The sequence below is a fragment of the Micromys minutus genome, assembly GCF_963924665.1.
Source record: "Micromys minutus genome assembly, chromosome: 2".
NCBI classification, from domain to species: domain Eukaryota; kingdom Metazoa; phylum Chordata; class Mammalia; order Rodentia; family Muridae; genus Micromys; species Micromys minutus.
Window position 1 is genome coordinate 27,388,204 of NC_137971.1, and position 18,014 is coordinate 27,406,217.

Consider the following 18,014-nt stretch of genomic DNA (forward strand, 5'->3'; position numbering starts at 1 on the left):
TGCACGGGATATGTTCTACCCAGGGGTATCTCCACCCATTCAGAGAAGAGAACAGGGGATGGGGAAGTATTATGGGAGGGGCTAACTGGGAAGGGGCAGGGGGTGGGACATAAAGTAAATAAGTACTTCCTCCCCATTGACTATCTGGAAACGGACCACCGGGAACTCTCAGGGTGCAGGTACCAGGGCATTGACTGGGAACAGGCTGTTCTGGCACTCATCTGTGCCCAGAGCCAGAGCCGGTCCACCGGCATCGGAGCTCAAGCCTACCCACAGAGAACTGAACACCCAGGAACAATCTCCCTCCTTAGCCTATGGGTCCACAAGACAGACAAGCTCCAGTCAGAGACGAAACGATCACCTAGGATCACAGATAATAAGAAGGCAAGAGGCAAGAGCAAAAACCTAAGCAATGGAAACCAAGACAACCTGGCAACATCAGAACCCAGTTCTCCCACCACAGCAACTAGTGTATATCCCAACATACCAGAAAAACAAGATTTGGACTTAAAAATCATACTTCATGGTGATGATGGAGGTCCTCGAGAAGTTCATGAGTAACTCCCTTAAAGAACACACAAACACTACCTCAGAGTAAAAGGCTGAGAAAAAAAATTTCAAGCAAATGGCTCCAAGAAACAAGCTTAAATAGCCATTCTAATATCCAATTAAATAGACTTTTCAACCAAAAGTTATCAAAAAAAAAAAAAAAAAAAAAAAAAAAAAAAAAAAAAGAGATAAGGAAGGTCACTTTTTACTCATTAATAGAAAAATCTATCAAGAGAAACTCTCAATCCTGAACATATATGCTCCAAATACAAGGGCACCCACATTCATAAAAGAAGCTCTACTTTAGCTCAAAACATATATTGCACCACACACAATAATAGTGGGAGACTTCAACACCCCACTCATCAATGGGCAGATCATGGAAGCAGAAACTGAACAGAGACACAGTGAAACTAACAGAAGTTATGAACCAAATGGATTTGACAGACATCTATAGAACATTTTATCCTAAAACAAAAGAATATACCTTCTTCTCAGCACCTCATAGCACCTTCTCTAAAATTGACCATATAGTCAGTTGCAAAACAGGCCTCAACAGATACAAGAAGACTGAAATACTCCCATGCATCCTATCAGATCACCATGGACTAAGGCTGGTCTTCAATAACAACAAAATCAACAAAAATACCACATACACATGGAAGCTGAATAATGCTCTGTTCTACTCAATGATAACTTGGTCAAGCAAGAAATAAAGAAAGAAATTAAGAATCTTTTGGAATTTAACAAAAATGAAGGCACAGCATACCCAAAAGTATGGGGTGCTATGAAAGCAAGACTGAAAGGAAAACTCATAGCTCTGAATGCCTCCAAAAAGAAACTGGAGAGAGCATACACTAGCATCTTGACAGCACACCTAAAAGCTCTAGAACAAAAAGAAGACAGATACACTCAGGAGGAGTAGATGGCAGAAAAATAATCAAACTCAGAGCTGAAATTAACCAAGTAGAAACAAAAAAGAACCATATTTTAAAAAAATTAATAAAACCAGGAGCTGGTTCTTTGACAAAATCAACAGGATTGATAAACCCTTAGCTAGACTAACTAGAGGGTGCAGAGAGAGTATCCAAATTGACAAAATCAGAAATAAAAGGGGAGATATAACAACAGAAACTAAGGAAATTCAAGAAACCATCAGATCCTACTACAAAAGCCTATACTCAACAAAACTGAAAAATCTAGAGGAAATGGACAATTTTTCTAGACAGATATCAGGTGCCAAAGTTAAATCAGGATCAGATAAACCATCTAAAAAGTCCCATAACCCCTAAAGAAATAGAAGCAGCCATCAAAAGCCTACAGACAAAAAAAAAAAGCCCAGGACCAGATGGGTTCAGTGCAGAATTCTATCAAACCTTCATAGAAGACCTGGGGTACAGAGCCAAAGAACTCTCAACTGAGGAATACCAAATGGCCAAGAAGCACCTAAAGATATGCTCAACATCCCTAATCATCAGGCAAATACAAATGAAAAAAATCCCTGTGATTTCACCTCACATCAGTCAGAGAGGCTAAGATCAAAAACTCAGGTGACAGCAGATGCTGGCAAGAATGTGGAGAAAGAGGAACACTCCTCCATTGTTAGTGGGATTGCAGGCTGGTACAACCAGTCTGGTGGTTCCTCAGAAAATTGGAAATAGTACTACCTGAAGACCTAGCTATTCCAGTCCTGGGCATATACCCAAAAGATGATCCAACATATAACAAGGACACATGATCCACCGTGTTCATAGCAGCCTTATTTATAATAGCCAGAAGCTGGAAAGAACCCAGATGTCTTTCAACAGAGAAATGGGTACAGAAAGTGTGGTACATTTACACAATGAAGTACTACCCAGCTATTAGAAATAATGACTTTATGAAATTCCTAGGCAAATGGATGTAACTAGAGACTATCATTCTGAGTGAGGTAACCCAGTCACAAAAGAACACACATAGTATGCACTCACCGATAAGCGGATACTAGCCCCACAAAGCTCTGAATACTCAAGAAACAATTCACAGACCTTATGAAGCTAAAAAAGAAGGAAGGCCAGAATGTGGATGCTTCAGTCCTTCTTAGAAGGGAGAACAAAATACTCAAGGGAGGAAATACAGGGACAAATAGAGGAGCAGGGATTAAAGAAAAGATCAAAGACTGCCTCATCAAGGGATCCACCCCATATGCAGCCACCAAACCCAAACACTATTGCTGATGCCAAGAAGTGCTTACTAGCAGGAGCCAGATATGGATGCCTCCTTAGAGATACAGTTGAGGATGCTTGCAGCTAACCATCAGACTGAACACAGGGACACAATGAAAGCTAGAGAAAGAACTGAAGGAGCTGAAACGGTTTGTAACCCCATGGGAAGAACAACTTATCAACCAACCAAACATACCACAACTCCCATGGACAAAACACCAACCATGGAGAGGCCCATGGTTCCAGTTGCATATGCAGCAGAGGATAGCATTGTCTGGCATCAATGGGAGCAGAGGCCTTTGGTCCAGTGAATTTTCCTAGTGTAGGGGAATGCCAAGGCACTGAGGTGGAGAGGATCATTTGGAGAGGGAGCACCTTCATGGAAGTAAGTTGGGGGGGAAGAGGGGTGGGAGTGAGGGAAAAGGGGATAACATTTGAAATGTAAATGCAGAGAATACCCAATAAAAATTAATTTAAAAAATAAAAGATTTTCAAGCCATTCTTAAAAATAAATATTTTATCAAGTTATCTTCAAGTTTGTTGGCTGGACTCTTCATTACAACTCTTGAGCTTCCATTTAGTATGCTCTTATTTCAGATACCATAATGTTTAGTAATAACATAATTTTGTCTGTTGAGACTATATTTTCATGTAGTTGTGTATTTATAATCATATTGCAATAAGATTATTACACAATCATTACAATAGCTGTTTGTGTCTGTCATTTGATTTAGCCTAATCATTTCCATCTGAGAATTCCTGTAGTCTGGCATTGCTAGATTGTCTTTTTCCTTGTTGATCTCATTTTCCTGGTTATTCCTAGTTAGGAAACACTGAATGGTGTACTGTGTACACCAAAGGTCCTGTTAAAATTCTCAGAAAAGAATTGGATGGATGGATAAAATCAACTGGTAAACTCAGATTGTGAGGGTTTTTTTTTTTTTAAGATTCATTTATTTTATGTGAGTACACTGTTGCTGTCTTCAGACACACCAGAAGAGGAATTCCACTACAGATGGTTGTGAGCTACCATGTGGCTGCTGGGAATTGAACTCAGGACCTATGGAAGAGCAGTCAGTGCTCTTAACCACTGAGCCATCTCTCCAGCTCCCAGATTGTGAGTTCTGTCTCACCTTTGAATGGTTGCTTCATCATCTGCATGTTTGAAACTTTGGGTGTGTTCTCTGGGCTCTCTCTAAATACATTTCCCTTGAGCAATGTATTTAGGTATATGAAGTCCCAAAATTGGAAGTAAAAAGAAATTTCTAGTTAGTTTGGATTTTCCCCAGTGACCCACCTTTAGCCCCGCCATGCTCTTTGGCTCGTGTATTGGTTTTTTTTTTTTTTTTTTTTTTTCTGCCCCTCAAGCCAGAGAACAGGATTCCCATTTTAGCTAATCACAACACCTCTGCTGTACCAGGCTATATGTGGGACCCGACTCCCGTGAAAAACCAAGATAAAGGAATAAGACCTAGACATATTTAACCTTACAATTACTTTTCATGTTTAGTGTAGAGTTTGGTTTTTTTGGGGGGTGTTATGGAGGATAAAAGCTTCTATTGGGGTGAGGAAACACACATGGTAAGGCACAGAGAGAACCTCTGGAAGGCAGAGGGAGACGGAGACTGAAGTCCTGTTTCTCCCAGGGGTCTAGGAGTTTTAAGAGCCTTTGAAGAATCTTCTTCCACTAATTTAGGTTTGGTCAGATTGAACAAAAACAAATAGTGGCCATAATGTGCCCATAACTTTTTGGTAAACTTGTCCTGATGTGGCCTCAGCCTTGAACTTGTCAGAATAGCCTATCAGCAAGGGGCCTACTGTCAAGAGAAAAAGCCCACCAGGCCCTTAGGCCTTTGTCTCAGGTCAGGAGTATGAGAAAGGGTGATGTTTGCCATCTTTCCCTATGAGGGCAGTGCCAATGGGAAAGTTATGTGGACTTGTCTGGAGAAGTTCCCAGGCATTTACTCCTTAGGCAAGACTTTCATGGAACAGTCAATTACAGCTACACTCAGATCTACCAAAAAAAACTTAGGCCGGTCTAGATATAGAAAAGATGGTTTTCTCTGACCTCCTCTTTCTACAGAGTTTTGGTACATGGTACAGTCAGCTGCACGGTTACATTTCGTCTTACAAAATAAGACTTTACGTTACTCAAGGAATTTTCTTCATTAACTTGGTCTCTTAATCCCTATGAGGTTGTGATTGAAGAGACCAACTTCTAAATTTAAACTAGTGAAAGGCCTCTCAAACTTGAGCTATACTAATGGTTTTCTCCACAGTATCCATTTTGCAGTGGACAGCAGTGGCAAAGAAAATATACATCACCTTGCTTATGACCACGCCTAGCAAGGTTCTTCAGATTCTTGTGATCTTTCACTAAAAAGGGCAAAATTACCCACAACTTTTTTTTTTTTTTTTTTGGAGACAGGATCTCTCTGCAGAATTCTGAAAATCCCAGAAATTACTATGTAGACCAGGCTGGCCTTGAAGACATGAATTGCCACCCCAAGCTTCTCTAACAATTTTCTGAGCTACTCTTCAGTAGGAATTAAAATAGTACTAGCAGTCTTAGTTGTGTGTTAAAGACTGTCACTCACATAGGTAGTTCCAAGGATGCAGTCACCAATGGCTGCCATGTTTAGGACCATAAGTTAAGTGTATCAAAGCCCCCTACTCTCTCTTCAGAGGCACTCAGACTGCTGCCCCTCTGTTATCCCTTTCAGCTTGGAGTAAGTTAGAAAGATGTGCCCCCAACGCACCTAACAGTAGTTAGGATTGGCTGAGAAGCAATATGGAATTAGGAGAGCTAGACTAACCTTTGGTTAGTAGATTTTTAGTTGCTATCTGTGTGGAATGATTCAGTGGTTTTATTATGCTTACTTAGATCAGACCATGAGCTCATCTAAGTATTTCTCCAAAATTCACCTTCCACCATTTATCCTGCGATCTGCTCTGCCATCCTTTCATGGTGTCCTGGATGGCTAGCTTTGTTCCCACATCAAACAGTTGCACTCGCTGTTCCCTCTAGATAGTCTACAAGCTTTTCTGGCTTTTACACTAGAGCAAATTTAACTGGGGGTATGTAACAGACTTGCCGAGTGGCTAGTTAACTGAGGACCATTCACTTTAGACAATCTGGGTATTCCAGTTCAAACAAAAATAAAGGGCATTTATTTAATGGATTTCACACCACATTAGCAAGTCAGAGTTCAACTTCTGTCTCCTGATATATGCCATTATATGCCTTATCAATGGACCCTGTCAAGAATGTTACAGCTTGAAAGATTAAATATCTTTTTAAGGATTTGCTTTTATGTGGATGAGTATTTTTCCTGTACTGTATGAGCAGGCAAACCCATGGAGGCCAGAAGAGGGTGTTGGATTCCCAGCAACTTGAGTTTCTTCCATAAGGCTGTATGAGCTGCCATTCGGGTGCTTCTTATCTGTTTTGTGTTTGATTTTAAGAGACAGGGTCATACTATGGCAGAAACCAGTGTTCTGGGTTCAAAACCAATTCCTTACTACCTGGCTGTGAACTTTCGTACTTAGTATTTTTAAGGTTTCAGGAATGAGATCACCTTCACCTTAAAGGAAGGTAAAAGATACTTTTCACACACAGCAGACTCAAAACCACCAGGCTACGATGCCCCTGCACCTCTGGCATCCCCTATTCTGTAGTCTGGGCTCTCCTCACTTGTTTCCTGCTTCACATGCTCTTCTTACTTCAGCTTCAGCAGTTTGATTTTTCCCCTTGTGCTGCCATTTTGTCTTCCAGGTAAAGAACCTGACTTACCACAGAAGTCCTATAAATTCTAAATGAGTCTTCAGGCTTTGAGGTTGTTTAACTTTTTAGAGATTCAATCAAGTTTCTTGAGACTTTCAAGTTGCCTCTTAGCCAAGATTTCATACCTGAGAAAATCGTGTTCATTCTGATGTTCTTACTAGATTTTTGAAGTCTTCCCTATGGACAGTTGACATAGGGAACTTTTACCTCGTACCTACATTTTTACCAAAGAGTAAGACATTCACACACACAGACAACATATATATATATTAAAAAATCACTTATAATCAGGAGTGCTGCTGCACCTGGGAGACTAGGGCTATAAAGGAACATGCATTGCAGGCCAGGGCTATATTGTGAGTATAATGCTAGTCTAAGTACCTGGTCTCAAAACAAGCAAAAAACAAAACAAAAAAAAAAAAAAAAAAAAAAAAAAAAAACAAAAAAAAACAAAAAAACCCCAAGAACACTTAGAATCTTAAAATACAATCTTTCCACCAGCCAATTATTTCTACCATAAAGAGGTCTGATTGCTCTCGTGACTTATAGTAGCTGTACCCACTGAAGTACTTGTTAAAGAATAGCTTGTATGGGCAGATAAGATGAAGGCTTTTGCCAAGCTTGATTCCTGGGACTTCCATAGTGGAGGGAGAGAACAGACTCCTGACAAGTTGTGCTCTAACCTACACAAAGTGCCACGGTAAACATTTGCATATGCATAAACACAAATGTAATAAATTAAGTAACAAAACAAAAAAAAAACAGCTTGTGGCTCCATTGTTAAGGTAGTTACATAAAAGGGTTTCCCACCAATAATATTCTAGGAAAAACATTAAATAAAATTAAAAATTTTAGTTGTTTTCCTATTTTTGAGATAATGGAATTTAACCACATAATTTCTTACTTTCCTCCTTCTAAGCCCTTCCATATACCTCTCCTTGCTCACACTAGCTTTGTTCATTAACTACTGTTACATGTTTATATGTAATATACATATGCTCAATCTGTTTAACAATGCTACTTGTGTTTTCAGGGTGGACCAGAGTGTACTGGATACATAGTATGCTTTTCCGAGGAGACTTCCACTCAACACTCCCCAGTTCCCTGAAATTCTTTAACATACACTTTGTTGAATTGTAAACACATTACTTTTCGAAATCCAATAGTACAAGTTCAGGAGTTGTACATGAACTTTAAATTAAAGAAGGACCAGAGGGGTTTTATGATAATTTTTCTAAATTTACATATTTTTCTCACACCTGGAAACTGTAGGTTTTATATCCTTTCTGAACAAAGACGTCTATCAAATTATTTTAAAATCAATAATTAAAAAAAGAAGTCAACATTTTCTTTCAAGATTTCCTCCCTGAGGATCGGGGTGATGGCTCGTTTCACTGGGCAAAGTGCTTGCTTTGCAAGTATGAGGACTAGAGTTAGGATCCCAGCACTACACGTGTGCACATGTACACACAGAAACAAATCAAAGACTTGATCTCAGAGAAAGGATCCTGTCACTACCAAAATGGCAATGATGTCATGAATATAAAAGTTTTAAATGTCGATTGTATCAGATTATTAAACACTTTTGGATGTAATGTTTCAGAGGGGATTTTACCTTCCTGTGGAAATACTGCTTCTGATATTTAGATGATGGTATTTTTCCAGATGTTTGGTTATGAGTTAAGAACTAATATATATAGCACCAGGCCATAAATCATACCCTTATCCTGAGTAACTCAAAATTTATAACTCATTTTCCGTCAACAAATCATAAATGAAATGACTCTTCATTATAAAAATGTTTAAGGTCAAAATAGAACTTTTAACTTCTGAAAAATGACTGAGTGTTTTTGAAACACAGACATGGAACACAAAAAAGTTAACTCTGAGAATAAGCTTTACCAAACCAATTTAGACAATAGAATGGTCATGGCTACTTAGGATGGGATTACTATAAATTCGCCTTAAATACACTAAAGCATTTCAAAGTCTGAGTAAAGTTTTGTGGAGGTCTCTGGGTGCATACTACATCCGTTTACTGAAATCCCACATGCCTGCTGAATCCATTCCCAAATACCCTATTCAACATAGCAGTCACTCCACTTTAGGGGCACATTTACCTTTGTTCTACTTTTCTTGCTAGGATGCAAACACTGCAGACAGAAAACTGCTGTTCATCCAAGTGCACGCCGAGCCGAACATCCACAATGCCTGACGTACCACAATAACTACTCATCAAAAACATTTGGACATCTTACAGCCTGTTAATTGAACAAACTAGTCTAAATATGTTGGGTTTTATTAATTCCCTTTGCTGCTCAAGAAAGCTCAGTTTTTCACAGCATATTGGTTAGAATGTCATCCCAAAATAGTAATGTTTCTTGCTTGTATTGAAAGGGGGTAGAGGAAGAACCTCTGAAGTTCCACTGCAGGTACTAGCCATGACACACACCATATGTCACTGCAATGGGGGGAGAAAGACTTGGGAGTTCCTCTGCACTTTCAAGGCCATTTCGCTCGAATGCTCCAGTAAACAATCTAAGTTCTGATGATGGACCAGCAAGGGAGCCCATCTCCCTTTGGAGATGTGTGCAATGTACCCACAGCTTTTACAGAGTTTACTCTAATGGAGTATAACCTTTTCACCAGTAAGAACAGGATATGCCTCTTTCACTAAATAACATAGTCCAAATACCTGTTACACACAGCAGGAACTGATACTCGTTGTATGAATAAAAAGCTAAGAAACAAATCATGAAAAATAATGAACCTTTTTAATTGTTTAAAGAAAAAAATATTCTCCACAGGAAGGTATTTCTAGTCTTATGTCCATTGGTAGCCAAACGGAACTTCATAAAAACACTTCCACAACTCCAACTTTGGTTTAATGTACAACTTTGATATATCTCATTAATGCACACATCAAGAGGCTAACAAATTCATTAATATTCAAGATCATCCAAAATTAACATTTTATTACAATAAACTGTAAAATCCCAGTAGGAAAACTTTACTTGAACCGAATTTCATCTCTATTCTAGTACTTTCAAAACTAATTCTCCCATACACACCCCACAAATAGACACACACACATACACTCACAATATGCACACTTGCAAACTCAATAAAAATGAGGACCATTTAATGGAGACAGAAAATAGATACTAAAATGCTATTTTTAAGTAGGAGTATCATTTAGAAAACTGCACAGAACAGGCAGAAAATCTCAAAAATATACATGACAGCCAGTAAGTAAACACATTAAACATTAAGACTTTTACCGTAAGCTGGATCACTACAAGCCTTGCTCTATTCTGAATCATCTAACCATTGTGACAGATAAGATTCCACATGAAAAGACATAAATTATTTTTAATCTTAAAAAACAAAAATATGAACCCTTGTTAAACATTTCATTTAAAAATATGCAGCTTTATTTTAAATTTAAAATTCAGTATGCTCAAATATGGCAGTTAATGTCTCCCACATACGTAAAAGTTTAAGGTAACACATTTTTTTATAAATTATAAAATGTTTTTAGCTAAATGTTTCATGAAAATTCTCAAATAACTGTCAAGAGTTTGTCCTGTTGTAAGCCCACCAGAATACTAAACATTCGGAGCTAAAAGGTAACAATTTGTGAAATCTTAAGATTCTTGTGTGATACAAGTCACAGAAGCACATATATAAAGACAGCTGAGTGATAAGTCAGTAGTAGTTCTTGCTTTTGCCTAAGGGGCAATATTGATGAGCAATAGTTTGCAAACCACAAGAGGAATTGAAGGGTGACCAAGTTCACTACTCGGTGCTTCACACACCACGCTTCAAAGAGAAACATCCACAGCGAGCTTGCTCTGCTAAACCAATGTAACTTGTATTAACCGATTCACCCATCATCCTCATGCCAATAACAAACATTCAAATCGGCCCAAAGAACTGGCAAAGTCTCTCTGTAGTGCACATGTCCCATACCCGCTCCACAAAAGTGATCCAGTCACTGTTCATCTCCTAAAACCTAAGCTAACAGGCTTTGGAGACATGCACAGTACAAATTTTAGTTTTCAAGAGAACATGTACATGAGTAAACAGAAAAATGATTGCTTAGTCACTAAAATATATTACTAAGGGGCATGTCTCCAAGGACATGAGAATTGCGATGTTATATTCAGAAAGTGTCTACAGAGCCACTAAGAGCCAGAGAACTGTTACTGATGACACTATCCTGCCGTCTTCACACTGTTTAAAGCCACCCACTTAGATCCTGAGACCTGTATTCCACAGTGTAAGAACTATACTAGTAGACTTCCTGTTGCAATGTAATTCCATAGGAAAATCAGCCTCTTAAGGCTCCTACTTAAACAATGTTCCATTACTGTCCATGCAGACTTTAGGGACCCAGACTGCACTGGGTACTATCGTTTCTACTCAGCAACATTTCTCTTGGCCCTAGCCACAACGTTAAATAAAATCCACATGCAAGCCATTTAAGACTACGCTTTAGATGTACCACAAATTATCTAGCAACGTGTAAAGGAACTCAAAGTTTCAAGTTAGAAGTAAACCAAATGGGCTTACAGGTCTGATTCCCTTCAGAAGCCTGCATGTTAAACACTGGTGATTTTTAAATTCTCAATGGAAATGGTGATGGCATTCACTGAACCAAGTCAGCATAAATTACAGTACAATTGGGACATGATCTAAAAGCAAAATGCCAGGAAATTCCTTTTTTAAAATATCATCAAAATATTATATAAATCAAAATACCTTTCTATTCAAGTTTTCACCCATCAAACTAAGAATTCTAAAGAAAATGTATGAATACATACAATCTTCACGTTTCTTTACACAACTGCATGCTACTCAGCTTATTTCTTAAGATGGGTCACAGACAACTTCATGTAACATTAAAATTCCACATTAATGGCCTGCTTACTTCTAAAACATCACAAGTCATCTTACTGTTTCATTCAAAGGACATGCCTTAGTCTTTAAGAATATTAGAAGGGAGATTATATTTGAACCCCACTACTCTGGACAAGTCCTGATGAACCTCCCATGTACTGATGGCCAACTGCAGAGTTAAACAGAAAGCCACAGCAGACCAGAGACATCAAGCCCATTCTCAGGGTGGGGAGTGGGGGCTATCTTCAGACATCGGACTTGATAAAAGAGAAACAAGCACCATTTTCTAAGAACCTTGAACTGTTTACTGTGCCTGGAATAACTTATTAAGTGATGACTAAGGCTTAAAGTGCTCTTCTAAACCATGAGTAGACAGGTATGTGTCTACCAAGATGACAGAAAGATGCTTTGTTTCGAAGGACAGCAAGGAGGGGGGAAAAATAGATAAAACATACAGGAATTTTGTAATCATATTTGTCTGCCCATTACTGAACATTTTAATGGACTTAAGCAATTTGAATTATAAATACTCTCATTTAATAAAACACCCACACAATGACAAGAATGAGACTTTAATCAGTTTTAAGTGGAGTTTATAACACTAAGAGATAAAGGGTTGTTAACAAACACAGTAACAAATGGACATCTGATTGGTATGAGGCATTATCCTGTACACGTCATACTTGTGTATCCTCAGTGCATAGCATTTACACACAGAGCCACTGCTGCACAGCACAAGAGTATCTGAAGAGGCTGAATCAGGGTAAGGCTGTTTTACAGACTGGATTGTTTTAGTATATATATTCTATATGAAAACAGATCGAACTTTTGAAGTGGCAGGTATAGAAGGCAACTCTGCCAAATACTAGAGTAAAAGCCCCCAGTTTAGTGCACAGATCCACCCCTTCCATCTGCATGCATGACACATTAACAGTATTTAAAGGTAAACGAGGCACTTTGTGGCAACCACAGCCATCGTTAGGAACATATTGCACAAATTTTCTAAAACTAAACATGTAACTTGTAACCTACTTTTATTTTTAAAGCTGAAACATTTGATGCTGCCGGTAAACTCCACTTAAGTTTATAACCTGTGCCACAGCAAAGAACGGTGACGCTATTTAATTCAACTATCCTTTTACAATTATGGCAAAAAATGTCCAAGAGGAATTACAGAGGACTTGGGATGTACGGGGCCCAACTGTAAGCCTTCTTAAAGGTGATGCCTTCAAGTCATTTCAGACACGTAAGCTGCTGCACATCCAAAAAGTCTAAGAAAGCATTCCAGAAACACGGGAGAGATTACCTACAGAATGCATTTCAGGCTAATCGTGAATACTGTCATAAATAAAGTTTTAAGTAGGACTCAAAAACCTTTCAGTCATAGCAATTCTTGTCAAATTCTATGGGGATGGTAACTGAAATAAAGTAAGGAGAGTATGTATAATATATATATTTATATATATAATATATATAATGCCATTTTTCCATTTCCAATGACTACACCATAAAATGTAAGCAAGGCTTCTCAAAAACACTGAAACATTCAAAATCAAACCCTCATTCAGACCTTCACATTCCAAAGGAAAATATTAACAGTGCAACAGCCCACTGCAATGTCATTATTCATGACCTGGCCCTCTGTGTTACATACTGGAACAATACAAGTTATAGTTTAGCATGCTGTGCCCAGAACTAACAAACAACAGTGTTCATCACTATCTCCAAAACATCAACAGCTGCTTTTCATTTTAGTCAGCTACTTTCAGCTTTTAGGAAAGACAAGGGGGTATACATATTTCAGTGGTGAGAGATCTCAGGAAAAGTTGACTCTAACTTTATCACTTTATCAACAGTCAATATTCATGTATCAATGTTTAAATATAAATGTGTAAATCCTAAGCTTTGTTACAATTTTAAAAACTTTATTGGTTGAGTGAAACTGATGAGGTATGGAAAATACATCAACATTATTTTCTAAGGATGTTTTAGATGACATTCTGCCTAATCTACTTACCATCAAACTATAAATGCTTCTCTAGTGGGTCCTATGCAATCTGTACTTGTAAATTAACTAGGTCAGACCACAGCTAGTGAACAATTTCAGCACCAATAAGTTATTGAAAATGGGACTTCACACCATTAAGAAATATAATGGCTGGGTATTCAAATGTCAAGGTCAAGCTATATATAATTTGAAAGACACCAAACTCCTGGGGGAAACTCCTTTCTAACAGTATCTTCACGTTGCCATTACAATAGTAGCTGTACTGCTGTGAACTGTATGCAGTCTGGGCATATCAAACATAGGATATTTAAGAAGTGAAACTGAAGCCCTAATCCCAACTCTACCACTATAACCAAGTGACTCAGCACTGCACATTTATAGAGATCTATCCTTTCAATAGCAAGTCGATAAAGCATCTGTAGGACAATTTCTACTGAAAAACTCAAATGCCTTATTATTCGTGCAGTGCTGAAAATTTACTGCAACTCTAATTTCTTTTTTAACACAAACAATGACTTTTTTTAATATACACATTATATGTATTCAGTATTCAAGTAAAATTCCCTAACAGTTAATGACATTTAAAAAATGTGCAAAACTGCAAAACTCATTGTAATAGAATGTGTAAGGTCAAAAGGGCGGGACATCTGACAGCCATTGGACTGAGGACGCGCATCATCAATCTCTAGAAAAAAAAAACCTGCTTACTGTTGAATCTCAAGTTGAAATTTCCTGTGAAGAATTACAAACTATTGAATGAAAAAAAGAAACTGGCAGCCAGCACATGAAACATCCACAGTAGGTATATGATTGAAATTAATAGAAATAAATGCAAGTTGTTGACTGATGTAGGGACTAATAGCATCTGACTCTTAGCACTGGCCTTGGCTACACAGGAGATGGAGCAGTCATTACAACTGAGAAAGCATACTGAATAAATCATTGTCAAATTTTCTGTTTCCAGCCCATTCTTTGTTCAAAGCCTCCACGTTTGTATGGTTAAGTCACTGTTGCTGTGTCTCTTATCTACGACCACTTTATTTTTATATCCCTTCATTTGTGAATTTTTAAGATGCTGGAGATGGTTCATTCCTGTACCCCAACACAAATGTACTCACTCTAGCTGCCTTTTCTAGCACCAATATGCTCTTTAAAACGCACAAACAGCAGGACAGCGGCCAATCTCTCGGATGTCCAGATTAGTAAGTGGAGCATGCTAAAGAAAGGTGCATCTAAGGAGCTGGAGATGGTGTATGGTCCAGAGCCAGCTAGAAACATTCCTTTCTGAGCATTCCCTCCAATCCCCAACCCAAGTGCATGCATTAGAATGTAGCAAAACCCTGCAGAAACTTCTCTTAGCCAACTGCAAACCTATCTGTTGCCACAAGTGCAAAGGGGTAGGACGTGAACCTGGGAATCAGAGCTCTTCAGCCACTTCAGCTGGTGACAGAAAATAAAGGAAAAACTCCTACGCATACACATCAGTCTGTCTCCACTGTTTATAAAACTGGAATAAAATGGGAAAGTGCCATCTTTTATTTATCCTAATTGAATTTTAAATGTCCTTTTGACACAAAAAGGTATATACATGACACAGCTACACAACCTTTTTTAACTGGACAACAAGTGTCAAAACCCTGTGGATGTATAGGGTGAAACAAGATTGGTCAGGAGAAGAGAATTGTTCCTATAACTGCAATCTGACACAATGTCCTATTGCCATTTAAAAAAAAAAAAAAAAAAAAAAAAAAGGTCCATTTCAGTTTATTCAAGTTTTTTCCCCCATGGTATTTTATCCCTCTTGACAAGAAAAAAAAAAATCAGACTTTTGTAATTTGTGAATGCTGATCTTCATCAAAGGGTTCGTTCTCTGGATCAGAGTCAGTGGTGTCAGAATATCTATAGTGATCAGGTTCATTGTCACTAACATCTGGAGTCACAGAAGTTGAACTGCTAGCCTCTGGATTTGATGGCTCCTCTACTGTTTTTGTAAAGTATAATTTCACCTAGAGAAAGAAAGTTTAAAATGAAAACGAACAATTAGAATGAGTTCTATATTAGCAAAGACATTCTGTTTTTGCAGATTTACTTCAAAGTACTATAACAAAATGAATTCTGAAGGGCACTGCTTTTCAGATGACCTTAAGATTGCCTACTGTGTACTCAAAAGACATGCTGACGAGTTGAGAGCTCTTTTTAAACTACATCAGCCATAAGCACTGCATGACTCTAAAAGTGCAAACTGAAGGCAATGAACTCACTAAATCACAAAATGCAATTTATAAGTGCTTATGCTTCAAAAATGTTTCTCTTACCATCTGAGACAACTTTATGTTTACATTAGTGAAACTATACAATACTGATTAATAATAATGCACACAAGGTCAACTAGCTCTAAAATCTTTATCTAGAGAGAATGAAGGAAGCTAACAGACCACTCAGTAGTCCAAAGATGGATCAGTGGCCTTTACATGCATGGCTGCAGCATCTGTTAAAACTAACTTCTTAATTTCCACTAAAAAAAAAAAAAAATGTCCAGGCAACAAGCTAAAGGACAGTCTCTGGTGAACAGCAGATAGGAGACCAGACTTAAATCAGATGAGACTACCTTTTATATGTGCTAACCACGAGGCTCACATTTCCTCTCACTGCCACTTCAACCCCACGGCCTTTCCCTAGTTCCCCAGCCAGTCTCAATTTAGGAAGTGAGCTGGGTGGTTAAAGGAGAGCTCCGATTACATCTCTGTGCTCAGTACCCCACACCTTCACATCAAGACTGGGTTCCTGTGACTCAGTGGAAATGCCTTCAGCCACTGAAATGTACGAGCTCATGCATGCTTCAGAATTCTCATCTACTCTTCCTCCTTTTCCCAAACAGCTGTTCTGTAGACCGTGTACAGTTTACATATGTAAATCTGCTCATTTCACTCTCTGCTCACCATCCACTTGGCCAGACCATCTTTGCCAGCTGCATGCTTCACATTGATACACTTGTTCAGTGACAATGAAAACAGCTGTATCTACAATAACATCTTTATACTTCGTTACTGATTGTTTTGTAGTACTCGGTGTTCATCACTCACGTTAGGCAAGCACTGAGGTGTATTTCCGGAAATATATTAAAACAGTAAAACTAGAGAGAAATACATTTTAAAAGCAAATGGTTGCCAGGTGAGACTGAGGCACACCAATGTTCAGGGCCAGCCTGAGCCTAAATACTAAGACCCTATCTAAAGAAATCAGATAGCAGATGGTTGATGGGAAAAAATGAAAAGCTGAGGATTCTAGAGGAAACTTAAAACATACTTGAGATCCAAAGGCATTGAATATTAGGTCTATGTTCACTTAACATGTGTGAATGTCATTCTCTATTTTTATTAGCAGTATTATTATGTTATAATAATATAATAATCTATGGTTGAGTTTGTTACATGTGAATGAAACAAACAAAAAAAAAAAAACAAAAAAAGAATTTAAAAAGTAAAGGCTCAAGGGGAGGGGAGAAGAATAAAGAGAGCAAGTGAGGTAATACACAGAAAAGGAAAGGCTACACAACCACTTGGGAACGCTACACACTGAACAATACCAAAAATCAGCGAGCTCTTCAGCTTCACAATTGTACAAACACACCCCCAACCCCAAAATGGTTTTAACTAACCTTAAAATTTGGAGAAAAGTATCGGTTGGCCTTGTCTTTGTTTGCTTTGTCAAGATCGTTTTTTGTCAGGGTGAGTACGAGGTACTCCTTGTCGTTATCTGCACGCTCTATACTGCAAATGCTATCGATGTCCTGATCACAAAGACTTCCATTTTCCACTTTTTCTGAGGTTTCTTCTGGTCCTGGTATGAAGAACGTATTTACCCAAAAGTGAAACATTTTGTCCTAAAAAGAAAAGAAATAAAAGATGTATTTATTTCACTTATTTAAAAATGTCCCACAAATAGTCAGCATATAAACCATATGTGATTTGATATTCTAAAGTGAAGGCAAACACCTTGTGGAATAATCACCAGTGAGGTAATTCACTAGTTATCCTTTCTAAAATTTTTATATAAAAAATATAATCATGTAAAATCTGGTATCTTACTTTTATCTTAAAATCCTAAGAAAACTATTTCCTATTCTAATACTGGATTTTACAAATGTTCTGAGTTCACAGGTATGTAGATAGAAGCAAAGATCAGGTATCACTGCTTCAATAGAAGCCCTAGAAACTTTAGAATAAGTTCCCTATGGCAACTACATTTTTGCCAGGATACATGTATGCGCACCCTGTATATGCCTGGTGCCCATGGAGGCCAGAAGAGGGAATCAGATCCCCAAAGACTAGTGTTACAGATGACTGTAAAACAGCGAATGAGTGCTGAGAATCAAACCTGGGTCCTCTAGAAGAATACCCAGGACTTCTAACAGCTCAGACATATTACTGATCTCAATTATTTTAATAAAGTTGTTCAGTTGGCAATTATATTTCACTTAGAAGAAAACAAGATAATACTATTTAAACTTGCAAAATGTGGCTCGTTGTGCACTGATTTTCTAAAACTTTTTATTTAAATCAGAACA

At 38.0% G+C, this 18,014-nt stretch overlaps 1 protein-coding gene across 1 annotated transcript in view; it reads right to left on the reverse strand.

Annotated features, from left to right (window-relative positions):
- Positions 1–9,342: 9,342 nt before the first annotated feature.
- Positions 9,343–18,014, reverse strand: part of PTEN (phosphatase and tensin homolog) — a 67,084-nt gene continuing 58,412 nt past the window's right edge. The window contains exons 8-9 of the mRNA XM_080911593.1: positions 17,106–17,330; positions 9,343–15,453 (exon numbers count right to left, since the gene is read on the reverse strand). Coding sequence (XP_080767719.1) covers positions 15,268–15,453; positions 17,106–17,330 — 411 coding nt within the window. The 3' untranslated portion in view covers positions 9,343–15,267. The remainder of the gene's footprint in view (positions 15,454–17,105; positions 17,331–18,014) is intronic.